Source organism: Myodes glareolus, chromosome 22, assembly GCF_982192425.1.
Source record: "Myodes glareolus chromosome 22, mMyoGla1.1, whole genome shotgun sequence".
NCBI lineage: Eukaryota > Metazoa > Chordata > Mammalia > Rodentia > Cricetidae > Myodes > Myodes glareolus.
In genome coordinates, this window is record NC_142047.1 from 35,819,867 (window position 1) to 35,835,734 (window position 15,868).

General features: G+C 48.4%; 1 protein-coding gene across 3 annotated transcripts in view; it reads left to right on the plus strand.

The window, feature by feature from the left end:
* Window positions 1-15,769, plus strand: part of Gfod2 (Gfo/Idh/MocA-like oxidoreductase domain containing 2) — a 42,257-nt gene extending 26,488 nt beyond the window's left edge. For 2 of the 3 annotated variants that reach the window (XM_048437089.3, XM_085681662.2), the window contains exons 2-4: window positions 273-616; window positions 8,032-8,926; window positions 15,485-15,769. In XM_048437089.3, coding sequence (XP_048293046.1) covers window positions 358-616; window positions 8,032-8,926; window positions 15,485-15,524 — 1,194 coding nt within the window. In that variant the 5' untranslated portion in view covers window positions 273-357 and the 3' untranslated portion in view covers window positions 15,525-15,769. Of the gene's footprint in view, window positions 1-272; window positions 617-8,031 lie in introns of all 3 variants that reach the window. The other variant, XM_085681663.2, reaches the window with a different exon arrangement.
* The last annotated feature ends 99 nt before the right edge of the window (window positions 15,770-15,868 follow it).

The following is a 15,868-nucleotide window of genomic DNA, read 5'->3' on the forward strand; positions in this document are numbered from 1 at the left end:
TGCTTGCCTCTGCCTCCTGAGTGCTGGAATGAAAGGTGTACACCACCACCACCCGGCTTGTTTGTTTTGTTTTGTTTTGTTTTCTCTGTGTCTTAACAGGTGACTGTGTGGTATCAGTGTTTAAGGGACAAAACCGTTCAGCTTTTTATTTTGGAAAAATACTTCATCTGTTCTTTGGGGTCAGAAAACTTAATTGCTTTCAAATTATCCAAAAATGTAGGTCCCACTGAGTATGATCTCCCCCACTAATGAGTTGTTTCTTACTGTTTTAGGAACCATGTTTGACCGGGACTATGGGAAAGTTAGCTCCATCCTGGAGACCCTTGTAAGGAGATGAGTCACTGAGCAGAGGCCAGAATGAAGTTGCTGCCAGGAGTGGGCGTGTTTGGGACTGGCAGCTCAGCCCGGGTCCTAGTACCACTGCTGAGGGCAGAGGGGTTCACCGTGGAGGCCCTGTGGGGGAAGACTGAGGAGGAAGCAAAGCAGCTGGCTGAGGAGATGAACATCACTTTCTACACCAGCCGGACCGATGACGTCTTGCTGCATCAAGATGTAGACCTGGTGTGCATCAACATCCCACCTCCGCTCACCCGGCAGATATCCGTGAAGGCCCTAGGTATGTACCTTCAGACCGCAGCAGGCAGAATGTGTTTCCCTCTGGGCGGTCCTCCACAGCTCACTGCCCTCTCACAGGCCTGGGCATTCCTTCTTCTTCTGCGTCTGCTCTCAAGAGGAAAGAATAGTTCGACCTTCTGTACCCCCTGTTCACTAGTAACCCTCAGAGCCAACACTCAGCCCGTCAAGGAGCTAGAGATGTGCGGGTGTTGACTCTCAGGTCTGCCTCTGGGCCTGCGGATCAGCTGTGACCGCTGTGTGTGCTCTGCCACTGTGTAGCACAGGGCCCCACAGGAAGGAGCGGAGGCTGTCTAGAAGACTGCCGGTTCCCTGCTTTGTCAGCCCTTGACTGTAGTGAGCATCACCCTTCCTGGCAAGCTGCAATCTCATACTGCCAGACAGCAGGAAGGCCGTCTGTCAGCCCTGGCTTTCCCTACACCAGCCACGGGGCAGCTCGCTTACGTTTCCACTCCCTTGGGAAACTGGGCTTGGGGACCTCTGACCCTGGCTGGGTGTGGCCCCGTCAACTGATCTTCAGTTCCTAGTGAATTCTACCTGATTGTGAACTACGGACAGATTTTTCTTTCATCATACATATCTTGAGACAAGAGTTTACCTATGTAGTCCAGGCTGTCCCCCAACTCACAATCCTGCCTCACCCTTCTGAGTGCTGGGTGTGTGTGTGTGTATGCACACATGTGCACAATTACTCCTGGCTTCTTTTCTTTCTGTTATTGGATCTCTCTTGCTCTTTTTCTTTATGTTTTTTAAATTAAGGTTCCAAGCTTTATAACCGCAGTCTGTTTAGAGTTGGCAGAAGACAAGAGAGTCCTTAGAAGATGTCGGAATAGTCTAATTTTAACTGAGCTCCCTTCGACCTGGAGCATATATGAGGTTTTCCCTCTCTGGGGTTGGCAGCTTCCTAGGTGGTTCTGATGCATGCTGTAGGTGAAGGGTCACAGACCCATAGCAATGTCTTTGTTGTCGCATAAAGGATATGGTTCAGGGTCTGGAGAGATGGCTTAGCAGTTAAGAGCACTGGCTGCTCTTCCAGAGGTCCTGAGTTCAATTCCCAGCACTCACATAAATCTGAATGAGGCTCACTGGGACTTGGAGGTGTGGCTTGTAGGTAGAGCTAGGGTGCAGAGACTTTGGGTTCAATACCCAGTACCCTAAACAAAAGAAAAAGAAAGGCAACGGAGGCCTCCTGTTGTTTCCCACTGCTCAGCCCCGAAATAATCACAGAAACTGTATTAATTAAATCAATGCTTGGCCCATTAGCTCTGGCTTCTTATTGGCTGACTCTTACATCTTAATTTAACCCACTCCTATTAATCTGTGTATCGCCACATGGCTGTGACTTACCAGGTAAAGTTCTGTCTGTCTCTGGTGGGGCTACATGGCTTCTCCTCACTCTGCCTCCTTTCTCCCAGCATTCAGTTTAGTTTCTCCCCCACCCTCAGCCTACCTAAGTTCTGCCCTATCAACAGGTCAAGGCAGTTTCTTTATTCACTAATGGTATTCACAGCACACCGAGGGGAATCCCACATCAGCCCAGGAATGTTACTTGGGTATTTTCTAAGTCTTGGGCTATAGGTAAAATTGTTTTTCCTTCTCATTAGAGTATTTTTATTTTTATTTTGTGTTGTGGTGTCCTTGTGTACACACTGTGTGTAGGAATGCATGTCCTTTTCATGCCACACATAGAGGCTAGAACTTGATACTGGGTAATTTCATTTATAATTTGCAGGGCTGGGGGGTACATGTGACTGTGGGTGCCCGGGGAGGAAGCCTGTCAGATCTTCCTGGAGCTGGAGTTACAGGCAGTTATGAGCGGCCCACGCGAGTGCTGGGAATTGGACTTGGAGCTCTCTCTCCAGCACTATCTAGTTTATTTTTTGAGACACTGAACCAGGAGTTCTCCATCTCCACTAGGCTGGCCAGCCAGGAAGCCCCTGGGGTACATCTGTCTGTGTCCACCCCTGCATCCTCATCCTCAGTTATTTGTTCTTACCACATGCCCGGTTTTCTCATGGCTGCCGGGAACCCACTCAGGCCCTCGTGTGTGCGACAGCACCTTACCCACCAGCTGGCTCCCCAACCAAGTTATGAAAAAGGACAAGGAACGATTTGTTTTCTGGTTCTAATGCTGCTAAGGATTTTTTCATATTTGGCGATTAATAAGTGCACAAAAACATATTCCATACTGAAAGTATAAAACCCAATGTGAAGCTCCACAGCTTCAGAATATATAGAAATTCACTGAGATGTGTAGACTTGGGGTCTGGTTACTTTTGGTGTGTTTGTGTTGTTTAAAAGAGCTTTTATTGTTTTTAAGGAATAAAGTTTACAAAACTAATTAAGATTAGATAAATACATGTATGTCTATGTATATCTTATACACTCATTAAATTTATTAATTCTTTTCTCATAACAAAAGATCACTCTCTAAGCACACTGACCCAGATAATTTAATTTCAAGAACTCCAGTTCTGGGCTGGAGAAATGGCTCAGTGGTTAAGAGCACTGGCTGCTCTTCCAGAGGTCCTGAGTTCAATTCCCAGGACCCACAAGTCCAGGACCTAGGACTCACAACCATCTGTAATGAGATCTTGCGCTCTCTTCTGGCCTGCAGGCAGACATGCAGGCAGAACACTGTATACATAATAAATAACTAAATCTTTAAAAATAAAAAGAACTCCAGTTCCTTATGAAGCCTCTTAGCCCAGGCCAGACCAGATTCCTGCTATGCAGTCTACATTTTTACCGTATGGTCATATGAGCCCCTAAAGTGTTCCCCAGTTTTTGACCCAGGACCTGGCATACTGGGTAAATATGACGCTTACAGTTCCCGTCCATGTGGTCTATCTTGCTGGTGGCCAGAGCGCTAACAATGGACCTGTGGCCAGGAAAGAATGGAGATGGGCTGTAGGCAAGAGTGAGAGCCTGCTCTGCTGGTTTGCACACTCGTATTTCTAGTATCTGGGCTGGGTATGGTGGCACCGCACCCACCTTTAATTCCAGCGACCAGAAGTCAGAGACTGGCAGATCTCTGTAGCCAGCCTGGTCTACATAGTGAGTTCCATGACAGCCTGGACTACATAGAAAAACCTTGTCTTAAACACACACACACACACACACACACACACATACACACACACACACACACACACACAAAATGACTAGAGAGATGGCTCAGTGGTTGAGAATACTGGTTCTCTGCAAGAGAAGCAAGTGCTCTTAACCACTACGTCATCTCTCCAGCTCTATAAAACCTTTTCAGTTAAAAAAAGAAAGTGGGTTGGGCGGGGGGAGTGGGAGGCTGGAGAGACGTCTCATTGGTTAAGAGCACCAGTCTCTGAGTTCGAGGCCAGTCTGGTCTGCAGAGTGTAATCTCTCGCAAGACTTCCCTTACTGTGATGGTATCCAGTTCTGCCTGTTAGCTTTCTTGGTGCTAATGACCGCTGCCTCTCCCCAACCACCAGGCTTTCAAGCACAACAGCACCATCTTCACCCGGCAGCCAGTACAGGCTGAGCAGAGGAGGGACCACGGTAGAGAGAAAGAGCTAAAAGAAGGTTTTGGAAGGGTCTCTGGTCAGAAATGAAGGTTGTATCAGTAGACCACTAATAGAACTTTGTGTTTTTTCAGTGCCTGGGGCTGACCCTAGGGCTTCGTGTGTGCGGAGCAAGGGCTGGGCTCGTCTTTATCTTCTTTTCCTTTTTATTTTGAGACTGGATCTTTCTAAATTTCCAGGCTGAAATTGAATGTATATGCCAGGCAAGTTTTTACTTTTAAAATTTATTATCAGTCAGGCATGGTGGCACATGCTTTTGATCCCAGCATTCAGGCGGCTGATTTCTGTGAGTTTAAGGCCAGCCTGGCCTATAAAGCGAGTTCCAGAACAAATAAGACTATTACACAGAGAAACCCTGTCTCAAAAACAAACAAACAAAAATTGTCATATATGTCATCGTACATGTGTATGTAAGGTGTGTGTATGTGTGCATGTACATGTGCCACAGAATACATGGTGGGGCTCAGCGGATGACTTTCTGGTGTCAGTTTTTTCTACTGTAGAATCTGGGGATTGAACTCAGGTCATCAGGCTTGCATAGGGCTTCCCCCAAATCCCCACTGAGCCATCACCCCGGCCCTAATCTGTGGTGAGATTTTGTTTGTGATCTAACAAATAAAGCTTGCCTGAAGATCAGAGAAGCAGACTAGCCAGCCACTAGTTCTTATCTCTATGAAATTCCCAGACGGAATGGTGTATACTGTCTCTACAGGTCCTCAGACCGAATCCCCATACTGAGTGCAGTGAGCTCCTGTCTCCTTCCTCTTTTTATTCCTCTCTCCACCCAGCCATATCCCTTCCTGTCTCCACCTCCCTAGTGTTGGGATTAAAGGCGTGTGACTCCCGAATACTGGAATTAAAGGTGTGAGCCACCGCTGCCTGGCTTCTATGGCTAACTAGCTCCACACTCTGATCTTCAGGCAAGCTTTATTAGATCCTGAACAAAATATCACCACATTTCCTCTTTTTTATCTAAAATTTAAAAAAGGTTATAACTAATATAAGAAAAACTATAAACATAATAGCTATATACAATATGTACAGGCAATAATTACATTAACAATGTCTAGTCATTAGCATTTGACAAATTCAGAAAAAATACTCCATTATCTATCCTATTTTGGTGATTCCAGGAGGTTGTACCTAATTCATTTTCTATCTTTAGGGGATCCTGAAAAGAAAAATTTGAGTTAATTGTCAAGCCCTGGGAGAGGTAGCTTATCATTTCTTATCCAGTCTCTGTGTAATGGGAAAGTGCAGGGTTTGTCTCAAGTCCTGGCTAGAGTAGTCTGTGAGACAGGAGCTACCGCATTCAGTCTGGTGATTCGGACTGAGGACTTGTAGACAGGATGCCTCATTTGGTCTGAGGATTCCGTAGCAGTAAGAACTAGTGGCTGGCTGCTTCGCTCCTCTGATCTTTCAGCTTTCACCCCCTAATATCTGACTCCAGGTTTTTATTATTAAGACCAATTAGAATTCACACTACACTAATTCTTTTTGGGACAAAGTCTTTTGATATAGTCCAGGCAGGCCTACAATTCCTCGCCTCCCAAGTGCTGGAATTACAGGCACATGCTATCATGCCTGGTGGTTGGACTTTGACTTTTATTCTGAATGAGAGGTGAATCCATTGGAAGGCTCTTTTTGGGAGAGATATTCTGATCCATCCTAAGTTTTATATTACGTTAGCTTTCCATTACGGGAACAAAATATTTGAGATCCACAATTTAAAAGGACAGGCTAGCCAGGCGAATGCCACTTGCTAATCCCAACACTTTCAGGCAGTGGCAGGAGAATCTCTGAGCTTAAAAGGAAAGATTTGCTTTGCTGGCGGTTTTAGCCTTTTAACCTTGGAGTAGCTTCATCACCTGTGGATCCATGTGATCCAGAAGAGTAAGGCAAAGAGCGTGTGGTGGAACAAGGCTGCCCTGTGTGTGTGAGAGACAGGCTGTCGCTGTGTAGCCTTGGCTGGCCTCAGGCTCATAATCTTCCTGTTTGAACCTCTGATTACTGTGACTGCAGGTGTGAGCCACCGTGCCCAGCTTAGGAGCAGAACTCTGTACTTCACAGCAGCAGCGAAGCAAAGAGAAAGAACAGGGGAAGGCCAGGAACTCAGCACCACATTCAAAGACACGGCCTCCAGTGGCCTCAGTTCCTGCCAAGGGTTTCTGATCCCAGTAGCACCAGGTGTTGGGGATCAAACCTTTTACACATGGACCTTTGGAGAATGTGATACTGTAACAAGCTTGAACAGAATTATGACTGCCATGCTGTGAGGAAACAGAAGGGCTGCCAGAGCAGAGGCAGAGAGCAGTTAAGTGACTTTGGGAGTAGGGGAGTGGTTGTTTGAGATATGGCCTCACACAAGCTGTGTAGCCAAGACTGGCCTTGAACTCTTGATCTTCTTGTTTCTCATCTACCAAGAAGTGACTGTTGTTACAATCCAAGCAAAACAAAACCGTGATAATCTGAATGGGGACAGTGACAGAACTGGTCAGATTCTGGATGCAGCTTGAAGACCAAGTCCACAGCATGTATTCAAGTCAGATAGCTTGGCGTGGTGGCACACGCCTTTAATCCCCGCACTCGGGGCAGAAGCGGGGGTTCTCTGTGAGTTCGAGGCCAGCCTGGTCTACAAAGTGAGTTTAAGGTCAGCTGTGGCTACATAGAGAGACTATGTATGAAAACCTGAAAAGGGGTAGAAGTGGACACCTGGTTTTGGATCTGGCCTCCGTATGCATGTATTGTATGACCAACTACACAGACACATGCATGCATGCAAACATGTAGACTTTCATACACCACACAGACAAAATATTTTTGAAAATGGTACATATGAGGTGCCTCCAGTGATTTTTTTCACTCAGGAAACCCAGATGGGGAAGCTTTGAGCTAGGGACTCTCTGGAGTCCCAGTTTGGATCTTACCTTGAATATCTCGGGGGTGAGTGGTGCCTGTTGCCCATCTACTTTCCCATATCGCTTTAAATAGCATGTAATCTCTCTGGTTCTATGTCCTGACAGGCAGCCAGGATGCTAGCAAGTCTAACTCTTGGCTCTTCTCTGCCTTAAAGTCTTGGCATATGTCACCCCCTCTCTGTGTGCCCTATGCCCCTGCTTCCTTAACCCCGTTAACTCCCCTGTGAAGCCTCACATGGTCCTGACCATTCCAATACCCACCACCACTCCAATGAAAGAACCCAGGCACTGAGACCTTTTCAGTATGTTCTAAATCTCTTCCCTTCCAGATTACCTGTTTCTACAGGGGATATTCCTGAGCCATCTAGAGGTGTGTGTGTGTGTGTGTGTGTGTGTGTGTGTGTGTGTAGACTGACTCTTACGTAATCCAGGCTGGCCTTAAACTCCAGTTCTTCCTGTCTCCATCCCACCCAGTGCTGAGATTACAGGTGTATCCCACCTTGTCAGACCTGAGAAATAAAATTGTGTTGTGCTACTGCAGGCCTTTGATCCCAGCACCTGGGAGGCAGAGGCAGGCAGATCTTTGAGTTGGAAGCCAGCCTGGTCTACAGAACGAATTCCAGGCCAGTCAAAGCTACATGGAAAAACTTGTGTTCCCCACCAAAAAAAAAAAAAGATTTTTTTCCCCTACAAAGCAAATCTTTTTTTTTTTAAAGATTTATTTATTCATTATGTATACAGTGTTCTATAGGCCAGAAGAGATCTTTCTACAGGTGGTTGTGAACACCATGTGGTTGCTGGGAATTGAACTCAGGACCTCTGGAAGAGCAGGCAGTGCTCTTAACCCCTGAGCCATCTCTCCAGCCCCCTACAAGGCGAATCTCGTGAAAGTTTGAGGATTCCCCGTTGTCTTTTATTCACAGGCATCGGGAAGAATGTGGTGTGTGAGAAAGCAGCGACATCAGTGGACGCCTTCCGGATGGTGACAGCGTCTCGCTACTACCCACAGCTGATGAGCCTGGTGGGCAACGTGCTGCGCTTCTTGCCTGCTTTCGTGCGCATGAAGCAACTGATCGCGGAGCACTATGTGGGTGCAGTGATGATCTGTGACGCCCGCATCTACTCTGGGAGCCTGCTCAGCCCCAGCTATGGCTGGATATGTGATGAGCTCATGGGTGGCGGGGGCCTGCACACCATGGGCACCTACATCGTGGACCTGCTGACCCACCTGACTGGCCAGAAAGCTGAGAAGGTGCATGGGCTCCTCAAGACCTTTGTGCGGCAGAACGCCACCATCCGCGGCATCCGGCACGTCACCAGCGATGACTTCTGCTTTTTCCAGATGCTCATGGGTGGGGGGGTGTGCAGCACAGTGACACTCAACTTCAACATGCCAGGTGCCTTTGTACATGAAGTCATGGTTGTGGGCTCAGCAGGACGCCTTGTTGCCCGGGGAGCTGACCTCTATGGGCAGAAGAACTCAGCCGCACAGGAGGAGCTGCTGGTGAGAGACTCGCTGACTGTGGGTGCGGGGCTCCCGGAGCAGGGTCTCCAGGATGTCCCGCTGCTCTACTTGAAAGGTATGGTCTATATGGTGCAGGCCTTACGCCAGTCCTTCCAGGGCCAGGGGGATCGCCGTACCTGGGACCGCACCCCGGTCTCTATGGCTGCCTCATTTGAGGATGGACTATATATGCAGAGCGTGGTAGATGCCATTAAAAGGTCCAGCCGATCTGGGGAGTGGGAGACTGTGGAGATGCTGACCGAGGAGCCAGATGCCAACCAGAACCTATGTGAAGCACTTCAGCGGAACAACCTGTGAGCCTACACATCCTTCCTCCCACAGGGCAGAGGGACCAGGGCGGGACTGGGAGCTGGGACTGGCTATAGCAGAGACAGTGTCTTTCGTTTAATAAATCAGCTTGGTCCAGGGCTAGGAGCTGGTTGAAGGTGGCCCAGGAAAAAGCCCATCTGTCCGTTAATGACTTCTCAGACTTGCAAGGCGGCCAGTGCCCCTGCTGCCGTATCTCAGGCTAGCCGTGTATGCAGGACAGGGCTGGGACCTGGCCCTTTGGTTCTACCGGAGAGCAGGGGCAGAAAAAGATCCATCTGTGTGCTGTTCAGCCTGATTTGTGGTCTGACAGGATGAGAGAGCCCAATAAAAGGAACTAGCTTGGTCGAGTCCTAAGGGGAGATGGCAGGAAGCCTTGCCCGTCTTAGACGGGGGCATCTCAGGACTGGTGAGGGCACCAGGTCATCCCTTAGGGACCTTCACCCGCCCTCCCATGAGATCAGACCCTTCCAGCCCCCAGGCAGGCTCTTCCCACAGAAAAGGAGATGTCTGTATATACATGGGGAGGAGGCCCTGAGTTGGCAGAGCGGAGACAAAGCGGAGCTGTACGACATCTGAGAAATGTCAGTAAATCAGTCAGAAAAAATGTGACATCATGGTGTGTGCTCGTTTGTTTGGGGTTGGGTTTCCTTAATAATAGAATGCTTGTTTGTTGCTGTAGATTGGTTGTTTTCCCCCTTTTCTCATGGACTACACCGCAGCTCTGAGCTAATGGCTCAGCTCATGGCCGAGTCCCAGAAGTTCTCCAAATATCCGTAGTAGACAGGGCGTGAGGCTTTCTGTCAGGCTTCTGCCAAGTGTGCCGTTTCAGGAAGATGGGAGGAGAGCCTGGGCCCTAGACAGGAGGTCATGAAAGGTTCCTTTTCTTTTTGTTGTTTTTTAGATTTGGTGTGTGTGTGTGTGTGTCTGTCTGTCTGTCGGTCTGTATGCGTGTATACATGTGTGCAGGTGCCCAAAGAGTCTAATAGATGACATCAGATTTCCTGGAGCACGAAATAGCGAGTTAGCTGATGTGGATGCTGGGAACTGAACCTGGATCCTCTGTGAAGGCAGTAAGCAATTTTAACTGCTGGGCCATCTCCAGCCCCAGGCTTCTGTTCTTGAAGCTGTGGTGTGGCTTCAGGAGAGCCCTCAGGGAGGAGCTTAAGGAGGAAGGGTCCTATGCCACCCTTTGGAGCAGGTTTAACTGGCACTGCCTGAGTCAGCTGGCTAGTCACCAGCCATGTTTATTAACTAGCTGTTGCAGTTAGGGACAGGCCTGAGCTGGGTGGGGTCTTGAAGGACAAATCTGCCCCCATTGTCTTCTTTGCCAAGCTGCTGGATTGCGAAGCCTCTGAACTCTGCTCCTCCTCCAGTCCTTCCTCCTTCAAATCCTGGGCTCCTTGCCAAAAAGCCCTGGGGAGACCTTCCTCTTCCTCTTGGCATCACTTGTAGGAATTATCAGGCCTGTTCCCTGCAGTGTCCTGATTGCAAACACTGTCCTTAGGAGGTAGAGTAAGGTTGGAGTGCCGTTGGTGTTCTGGTCCCCCAGAGTAAATCACTCCATGCAGATTATTACATTCAATCTCTAAGCCATTCAGAAAGGCACTGTTAATGTGTTCATTAGGGCTGGGCACGGTGCTGTACATCTGTAATCCTAGCATTTGGTACACAGAAGCAGGGGGCTCGCTCGCTGCAAGTTCAAGGCCAGCTTGGTCTACATAAGGATTCCAGGTCAGCCAGGGCTACAGAGCAAGAACCTTTCTCAAAATAAAATCCATTTAGAGTAGAAGGCACAAAGAGGCAGTTACTTGATAATAAGACTCCAGCTTCTGACCTTAAACCACCTTATTCCTGCGCTTCTCCCAGAGGCCTAGGCATTGACCCCTCTGCAGCAGGATTCAGCCTGATCTGAACTAGGAAGGCACTGTACAGTACCCGTCTCTAGAACATTCCGCTCAGCTCCAGCTGTCCCTGTGTGTCTTACTAAGGTGCCAAGGTCCCATTCAGGCAGTGGTGCACACCTTTAATCCCAGCATCTCTGTGAGTTTGAGGCCAGCCTGGTCTACAAAGCAAGTTCCAGGACAGCCAGAAATGTTACACAGAAAAACCCTGTCCTGAAAAAAAATCAAAACAAGACAAAAAGATGCCAAGTTCCTGCCTAAGTTTGAGAATGGCCGAGAAGTCCAAAGATGTATTTGTGAGAGAGCCTTTTTTTCTGGCCCAGAGCAGTGTTCAGGTCAGAGAACTTTGGAGAGAGACTCCAGTACTGAGCAGGTGGTGAGCGGTCATGAGGCGGGACTTTGAGAGCACCTCTCAGAACCTAGATCCAGGCTCCTGACATCTCTCCATCCCTCTGGCACAGTCACTGGGAAAGGCATGAGTTGAGCCTTAAGGCCCAGATACTTGTGGGTGAGAGCCCAGGGGTGACTGAGCCTAATTAGTTCCAGGCCTGTCCTGCAGCGCCCCCTCCTGGAAGGAGACAGCAGCATCTCCCAGGACTATATTTTCAAATAAAAGTTCCTTCTGCCTTAGCTCTCCCCTTTGATACTCCAACTAGATAGAACTTCCAAAATACCGTTAAGGCATTGATCTTCAATAAAACTCTATGCTTTGTGCTTACCGAGACATGACACCCGCTTCCTGCCTCCCCAACCATCTCACTAGTCCTTGTTCTTTGCTTCAGAAACAGTTTCTCCACAATGCCAGGCTGTGTGAGGAGCAGACCCCTCCCCCCAGGCATCACCAGTCTGCACTTGGAGGGATGGAAAACTCAACTTTATTGTATCGGCTGATGATAACTCAAGCTAATCCTCAGAGTGGCCAGACCCTGATCCCTTGTCTCATGCAGTTCCTTTTGGCTCTATGTTCAGGATCACCTCTGGGCATTGCCCTGATTGGCGGGCTTTACATTTTAGTTTGCATGATTGGACTTCTAAAAATTCATTTTTCTCAATTTTTAAAAACCAGCATGTTTAATCCCAGCACTTGGGAGGCAGAAGCAGGTGGATCTCTTGAGTTTGAGGCCTGCCTAGTCTACAAATCGAGTTCCAGGACAGCTAGGGCTACACAGAGAAACCTATCTTGAAAATATAAAAACAGCCAGGCGGTGGTGCACGCCTTTAATCCCAGCACTCAGGAGGCAGAAGCAGACGGATCTCTGTGAGTTTGAGACCAGCCTGGTCTACAGAGCTAGTTCCAGGACAGGCTTCAAAGCTACAGAGAAATCCTGTCTTGAAAAGCCAAAAAAACAAAAACAAAACAAACAAACAAGCAGGTTTACAGAAGCAGCAGGACAAAACAGCTCTTTTGGAACTATTTCTCAAAGCAGCTAAGATACAGTTCTTGGCATAAAGAGAAGTAAAAGTCCAAGAGATAACACGTCTCTTGAAAATATCCCCAGTCTAGGCCCCAGCAGGGCTCAGCTCCCTCCTACCGTGTAACTCTCTCACATGTAGTGTTTAGGCCACAGTAGAGCTTAACTCTTTCTTGACATGTAACTCCTCCCTACCATGGTAAGGACTCCTGTTTGTTTCCTCTCTTCTTCATCACCTCATACCTGTCCAGCCCGCGTCCCTGCTAGCCATGTCCTCGGCTTCCACCACACGGAACAGCCTTCCTGTTGACATCTCCCACGTCGGGACAGCTTTGTCCCAGAGTTATCATAGGCCTGAAAGGGCATCACTTGTCCCCATCTGTCCTCGTCACCCCCATCTGCGTTCCTACGTGAGCACGAGAACATAACAGTCCCTTGCTGCTAAGACAATACTGCTGGTCTAGGCCTCAGGAACATGGACTTTCCTCTCCATACTCGATCTCTGCACTTCCAGCTCTGCAGACAAAGAGGAAATGCTTCATATGCTTGGGCCATGTCACAGATGGTGTAGAACTCCCAGCAGGACCGGATAGACCCCAGGGTTTTCTGTAAAGCCACATCTCTGCACACATGACTTCCTCAGTCATATGAGGTCACACTTAGTTACCTAGCTCTGCAACATACTTCTCTATGCCCATCTCATCCCTGGGCAAGGTTCTGTCTGCGTGGCCCCTGTGGACAGTATCACCTGAGGTGGTGGAGCCATTACTGTAGGCAGATGGGGAGATGGCTTGCCAGTGACCTTGCTGTGGGCCAGAAAGCATCTGGGTAGCTTTCCAACGGAGGGAGCAGCCGAGAACGGTGCTAGGAGACTGGACCCTTCCCATCTGCTGTCACCTGCACCTGCCCACCTCATCCGCATCCAGTGACCACGCTGGGCCCTTATTCTAGAGGCCCTGCATGAGACTGTGGACTTGAGATGGCTTTAGCTGCTCTGTTTCCTACCTGTCATCTCTGTGGCCTCCTTGACTTTGACCTCCTTGAGGCCTTCGATGGGAGTCCCTAGGTAGGTGTGACCCAATGATGTGTGATCCAGGGGTGCACAGTCTGGTGAAGATATACAATTCATGGTATAAAAATGCCACAAATTCAGGGCAACACTGGTGCTTCCTGACTCCGTGAAAGAGGATGTGTGTAGTATGTATGTATGCATGTATGTATATGGTGTGTGCGGTATGTATTCATCTATGTATGTGGTGTGTGATATGTATATTGTGTACATATGTGACGTGTGTGGTATGTATTTGTATGTGGTATTGTGGTATGTATGTATTGTGTACATATGTGATGTGTGTGGTATATATGTATGTTTATGTGTGTGGTATGTGTATATACATGCATATATGATGTATGTGGTATATAGGTGTATATGTATGTGATATGTGTGATATATATGTGGTATGTGTGATATGTATGCACTAACCAGGTAGAAGGATAAAGGAACAAAGGCATCTTAGGCAGAGAAAGCCCCATGTGCAGAATGAAAGCAATACAAGGTCTGGTTGATCAGGAACATACACACAGCCAGTAAGTTTCAAAGCAGTGAGTAAAAATAGCAAGATGCAATAGGGACAGTGACATCATCAAGGATGCAGGCTATGTGCAGCAGGATTATTACATGTATCTGTAATACCAGAGACCACAGGCAGGGGGGCACTTTTGAGCCACCTACCTGGAGATTTTTGAGACCCAGGCCCATGTTCCGACCTCTCAATTTAGATAGATTCACTTGTAGAAATAGAGTCAGAAGTGGCACCAGGATCTTAGCCTGATACAGGAAGAAAAACATTTCACGTGGAAGCCCCGTATTTGAGGGGCATGCAGGAAGACCTGTGGTCTTGTCTCCACAACATCGCTCACTCATCTGCTTTTCCCAGAGAGCTGTCTATGGGACCAGAGGCAGTAGCCATCCAGTGACAGGGCCTTCACTGTCCCTACCATCCACCACCAGGGACCATTAGCGGGCAAAGTGTGGTCTGCTTGCTCTGTGACAATGAATGGGAGCATTTTTTAAAAAAAAAATTTAATGCATATGAGTGTTTTGCCTGCATGCATGTCTGTACACTGCAGTGTTTTGCCTGCATGCATGTCTATACACTGCAGTGTGTGCCTGGGACAGGCAGAGGCCAGAAGAGGTGTCAGATCCTGGGACAGGAGTAAGGTTCTGTGTGAGTGCTGGGAACTGAACCTGGTCCCCTGCAAAAGCAGTAAGTGCTTTTTACCAAGAGCCATCTCCCCCTCCCCCGTTTTCTTTCTTGTTTTGGTTTTTGGAGATAGGGTCTTTCTGTGTAGCCCTAGCTCCTGGAACTACTCTGTAGACCAGGCTGGCCTCAAACTCAGAAATTCCCTCGTCTCCACCTCCAGAGTCCTGGGGTTAAAGGTGTGCATCACCAAGTTTGGCTCCTGTAACTTTTTTTTTCCTCTACTGTTTTTGAGAGAGGGGTTTTTTCTGTGTAGCCCTGGCTGTACTAGAACTTGCTTTGTAGACCAGGCTGACCTTGAACTGACTGAGGTCTGCCTGCCTCTGCCTCCTGAATGCTGGAATTAAATGTGTGTGTCACCCCCCCACACCTCCCCTCCTTTCTTTTTTTTTTTAAAAGATAGGGTCTCCTATAGTATACCCTGGCCTTGAATTCACTATGCAAATGAGATTGGCCTTTAACTCTAATTCTGCCTGCCTCTACCTCCCAAATTCAAGGGCAGAGCAAGGCCTAAGCCCAGGTCCCCAGCCACAGGTATGCACCACCACAACTGGTTAGTAGTAAACTTTCTAAAATGCCAGTCTTGGGTCAGACAAATGAACTTTGCCTCCTCAGAGGTTGATCCCAGATTTGATCCCCTTGAAGTAAGGGCAAATGTAGGCCCTCCAAGAGACAGGCAATGGGATCGAACACTGGTTCCTAACACTCTTCTTCACTCCGTCCCAAATTCCTCTCCCTCACTGCCTAACATCAGTAGGTCTGACCCTCAGGCAGACACCATGGGGGTGGGGAGCACAGAGCCTGGGCACCATGCCTACCTACCTCTGTGTGTAACACTTTCCTCTGATATGGAAACACTCCATCCTGGAGGAGGCTCCTTAAACAGGAAGGTAAACAACTCAAAATAGCTTCAAGAAGTTCCTGAAACTGACCAGATTCACCATAAAAGCTGCGAGTCTCTCTCATAGGGAAGGAGCTGTGGTGCCTCTTAAAGGACTTCGAGACTAGACAGACCAGAGGCCTGGAAAAAGCAGAAACCCACCAAGCGCCTGAAGCACCTGGAAGGGACACTCGAACCTGTTGAACCGCCTCCAGGCTGTGCAACATGCTCCAAGTTCCCAGCTCCTGTGAGCTGTCACCCATGCTGGGGTGGGCTGGGGTGCTGCAGCTGCCTTTGAGGCATTTCTGCTCCCGTAGTAACCCCTCACCCATATTCCTGTAAGTAACCCCAATAAAAGTCATCGGTTCACCAAGTTGGGCTTCGGTGGTATCTGTTCTTGGGTCGGGTCTGTCCTGGGCTCCCTGTCTGGGGTGAGTAAATGTGTGTGTCTCTCCAGGAAAATATTCACAAC